This window comes from Mya arenaria, chromosome 9 (assembly GCF_026914265.1).
Source record: "Mya arenaria isolate MELC-2E11 chromosome 9, ASM2691426v1".
NCBI classification, from domain to species: Eukaryota; Metazoa; Mollusca; class Bivalvia; order Myida; family Myidae; genus Mya; species Mya arenaria.
The window spans coordinates 62535446-62540600 of NC_069130.1; the positions used below are offsets into that span (position 1 = coordinate 62535446).

The window sequence follows — 5155 nt, forward strand, 5'->3', positions numbered from 1 at the left end:
TGTTCAAGTTGACAATATTGCTTAATTAAGATGATCGTTTTCTGGAGAATTTCTGACACGGTTCAGCTGTGTGTGTTTTATTCAATTCTAAGGGCACATCATAAAAAACACCCTTTAAAATTTATAGCGATTGCGTTAACGACGGTGTTTACTTTCACAAAATTCTGAACAATCGGACCGTTGTATATCCAATGTTATGACGCTCCAAGGAGGAGAAAAACATCCATATACAAATTGTACATGTTTGCTGTGAGTAGAACTACGGTTAGAATCTAGCTAACGGATCAATAATCAATGCCACTAACAGACCCGTTGCTAAGCACACCCGGCCTTGTAACTACATAAACGCAGCGACCAGCTCCTTTCTTGCAGTCGACGTTCGGCACGCGAAGGAAACAATTGAACGTTTCGTGTAGTTGGTGAAAAGTTACAAAGGCGCAACATGAATACTCTTGTTAAGTCAGTGGTTGCTGTGGCATTTGTTCTGATGCTTAGCGCACGTGAGTGTATTTTAATTCATTTGTTCAGAAAATGTACTGGAAGTATTCTGAACCAAAATTAATGTTATTTAAGTTTAAGTGGTGTTTTTGTTTACAACTTATAAGACAAATCAGTAAACTGATTTATTTTATATTTTAAGCTGCACTCTCAAAGATTGAACTGTTTTTATTTTTTTGTCTTGGAACGTGCCAATTTATGCGAAATGCATGGAAATCAGTGATATAAGACTGCTCACAGAAAAATCAGATCGCAGATTATTTACGCAAAAATTTGCTCATCTTAAGACAAACAAATAATAAAAACGTTGTCGAAACGGTAAATCCGTGAGAGTGCAGCTAAAAAAAAATACATTACATTTATATTTTTGCTATATTTAATATTTACAACTTGTCCTCTTTAACTATATACGGTTCGAGTTTTCTGTCATGTTTAAATATTTTGTAATATTGTATTTTATGATTAACAGAATTAAATGATTATTTGATCTGCTGACTAAATGTTTATATATAAGTTCAACAAATCTTACTTAGTGAAACCGCGAATGCCTCTATGCTTGCCAATTTCTAAAGAACCAACTTAATATGACAAACTTATATCAAACGTGACCCCCCAACTTCTGACGTTCAATTTAAATTGTCTTCGTCGGACGCTTTCTAAATGAAGCACGTTGATGGTATGATCGTAGACATTTAATCATTAAAGTTCCAATTAAAATTTATGGTAATTTCAATAAAGTATCCTTGTTTTAGGCACCGCCTATGGAATAGAATGCTACTCGTGTGTGGCCGGCGATACCAAGTGTAAAGACGAGTTCAATGCAGATGGTGTCCTCACATCGACGTCGTGCACGTCATGCACAAAGACAAAGGACGGCGACTGTATGTGGTTAAAATCATCATTATCATCATCATCATCATCATCATCATCATCATCATCATCATCATCATCATCATCATCATCATCATCATCATCATCATCATCATCACCATCACCACCAAGATTGACATTATGACATTCTTACCATATTCGAGGGTGTCAACTCCTTGCAATATTGATATGGCCACATTTCAGAAGAATACGCGCAATTCTTTCCTCGGAGAAATGCTCGCCCATCCCCTCACCCGTCTCATGTTTAAACCTATATTGTAAGGGCCAGGGGAGGAGCATTTCCAAGTTCTCCCAACGATAAACGCCCGCTAGTTATGTATTATACATATAAAAGTAAATTCTGAAAATATTGGAAATGCGACATTAACTCAAACAAACATTTAATTTTATATGTCATTCGGAGCTCCTCGGCCATTTTTCAAAAACAACCTCGGATGTATGCCGGTACATCTGTTGAAGTAGTCCGTATTTTTTTTAATAAAAGCATTAATTAATTGTAGTGTTTAAGAGTTGTATTCATTGCTCTCAGTTTAAATTGATTGCCAGTGAAGTGTATTATTGCAAACATAATTACGATTCCCAAGAGTTAATTCATAAATTTTAACTACTAAATAAGATTACTACGCGATCTATTTGCAGCGGACTTAAACGTACCACTTTTTAAGTATGTAAACCGTCCATATACATCCGAGGTTGTTTTTGAAAAAATGGCCGAGGAGTTCCGAATGTTTATATGTTTGCCACCTTCGTAGAAATACTATCCGGCCTAGATATAACTGATATTGTTTCAATTACCGGGACCTCTACTGTAGCTGATTATACACGAGTATGCGGCTGAATCCACATGATTCTGACATGTTTACTGGTACTAAATAAAGCACCTCAAAATGCTTAGATTGCACCATTGTTTTCACAATTTTCCGCATAAATAGAGGGTTTGCTACGCCCCTGCCTCTATTGATACTTCAAGGTGGCCGTGTTTGTTATGGAGATCCGCGCACTTCTGATATATGTTAGTGTACTTAATATATATATATAGTTTATATATATATATATATATATATATATATATATATATATATATATATATATATATATATATATATATATATATATATATCACGAGTGGGTGAAGCGAATGTTTGTTAATATATATATATATATATATATATATATATATATATATATATATATATATATATATATATATATATATTAACAAACATTCGCTTCACCCACTCGTCAATTATATAATGTATAAATCATATCAACTTTGTTGCTTGTTAAAGTTACTATGTGCATTTTAATTCAAATTCATTAATTCATGTCAATTCATTTTTTTTTACAAATAGCGGTTGCCCGCGGCTGCAGCACAACTTATAAAGGTTTTGATGGCTGCGTAGAGAACAAGGACGAGAAGCAAGCATTATGCTTCTGCAAAAAGGATAAATGTAACAACGCTTCCGGTCTGACTGTCACCATGGCAACCATCGCTTCCGCTCTGCTCCTGTCACATCTGCTCAAGAAAATGTAGATGATCTGTATGACAATCAACTATGCACACGTGTATTTTCGCGTTGTGTTTTTTGTTGTTGTATTTTGTTACTGAAAAACTATACTTTTTATTTTAAAAAAAAACAGGTACGTTCAGTCTAAGTGCGGTCTCTTCTTCAGTTCATGACGGGTTATAGTTCAAGTTTTTAGACTTATCCTCCCTTCTTTCAAAAGTGTTTCACATTATTATGATGTTTCCAAAGATCTGTTAGTCATCGCACTGCTAAAAATTAATAAAAGGCGGCAATCAACATGGAAGCGACTAGTCGGGTTGTGAAATCTGTTTTGTTTAGAAGTTATGGTCAAAGGCGTACACTCAAAATACTTCACATGTGAAGCTAAATGACTCTTACGACCAGCAATGTGGCAATGGAACGATCATGTCAACAGAAAAACCAGCTAAGGCATGCATAGAAATGAATACAGCAGTTTGTACTGTCCGTGTTAATTGGTTGTATTCCGATTGTTTATACTCCTCACGATATTGGTGTTCGTTTGTGAGGGTAATATAAATCATATTACAACTTATTTCTGGAGAAGATGCTGAATTGTAACAATGAATGATGTACTAGAAATGTTTGTAATCACTTGCTCACATCTGACATAATAAATGTGTTGGTCAAACTTAAAATCGTATGGGAAAATGTTTGGTATTATTTATACTTTTATACACAATTGTTATATATATATATATATATATATATATATATATATATCCGTGTTAATTGGTTGTATTCCGATTGTTTATACTCCTCACGATATTGGTGTTCGTTTGTGTATATATATATATATGCTTTTGAATTCCCTTTGAAGTAAACGCAGATTAAAAACAATGGTTATAAACAACAAATGAAAAACTTCAGAAACTTGAGAAAAGGTTAGGTGCAAAATTTATATCTTAGTGATATAGTTTTAGTGCAAAATGTTGTATGTGACGTTTAATATTTAAGTAGGATTCAAAAGCATCTGCCATTTTGTACTCTCCATATTTGTTTTCAACAACATGATCATATATTGCTACTTTCTAATTTAATTTATATTTTAAATGTTGTAATAAAACAGTGTGGAAAAGGTTTCCGTTGGAATTGGACATGAACTCTATTGAGCTCTAGTATGTGTTTACAGCGGTGAGAATTATTATTATCCCAATGGGCGTCCGAAGGTCATTGACAAATTGCCTGACCTCAAGTTCTGGTTGACAACGGCGAGCAGATCCCAATGCGCGTTCGTAAGTCATCGACAACTTGTCTGACCTCTAGTTCTCTATTACCTTAAGTACTATTATTTTAAGCTCGTTCCGACTGCATGATGCCTGTTAAACATGACCCAATACTTTAAAAATACAAAAATGGATCATCAAGCTTTAATTTATATATATATATGCTCCTTAACCGTCATTGTTAGGGTAATGCACCAGTCAATTGTAACCACGCCCCCCCCCTCCCCCCAGGTCCGGAGATATATTGGGGAAATCCGGAGAAATGGGTCGTGTTTTTATATTTCTGGTGCCCCCGCAATGCTAGGTAAATGCGGTGGTTTTGTCTCCGGGATTGGCTGGACCAAAAGTCAAAGTCCCTGCTATTCTCCGGATCTGGGAGGGGCCGTTGTTACAATTGACTGTTGCATAACAACAACTAGAACTATAAGCTAGTTGGAATAATGATACGATAAAGGTGCGTGTCATTTCAATGCACGTTTATAACGAAGGCATTTGTGAACTATGTTGCGTCCAATTTGGTATACAAAATATCATGATTTTTTTTAGAATAACTTCCTGAATAATCATTTAATTGAAAAACCCAATAAAAAATAAAAGCATCGCATGTCCAACAGACCATGATCGTGTGATGTTGCTCAATTTTAATACGACCAAGGACGGTCTTAGAAGCTTGGAATTGAATTGCGTGATGTTGCTTCCTACATGATAGAGAAAACTGGGGCAATCCTTTGAAGTCATCACATTCGTTATTCACGATTCCAAGAAATCCATAACACTTAAAGTAAAAGCTACATAGAGGTAAAAACCCTCCTCGTGATAACTGAGTCGTGTCAAGTCTATCAACAGTCTAAACAAAGCCATTACGATGTACCAGTTCTTGAAACACTAAGGTCCAAGCACTTCCTCGCGTTAACGCTTTTGATGTTAGTGATAGAACATTTCATGTTTGTATACATGAATTGTGAAACGATTATTGTAAGTCATCACCGACAG

The 5155-nt window shown here is 35.1% G+C and overlaps 1 protein-coding gene across 1 annotated transcript; it reads left to right on the forward strand.

Annotated features, from left to right (window-relative positions):
- Nucleotides 1–387: 387 nt before the first annotated feature.
- Nucleotides 388–3577, forward strand: LOC128245700 (uncharacterized). Its single transcript, XM_052963925.1, has 3 exons — nt 388–500; nt 1251–1379; nt 2742–3577. Exons 1-3 carry the CDS (start codon nt 443–445, stop codon nt 2921–2923), a joined length of 369 nt encoding a protein of 122 aa, XP_052819885.1. The 5' UTR covers nt 388–442; the 3' UTR covers nt 2924–3577.
- The last annotated feature ends 1578 nt before the right edge of the window (nt 3578–5155 follow it).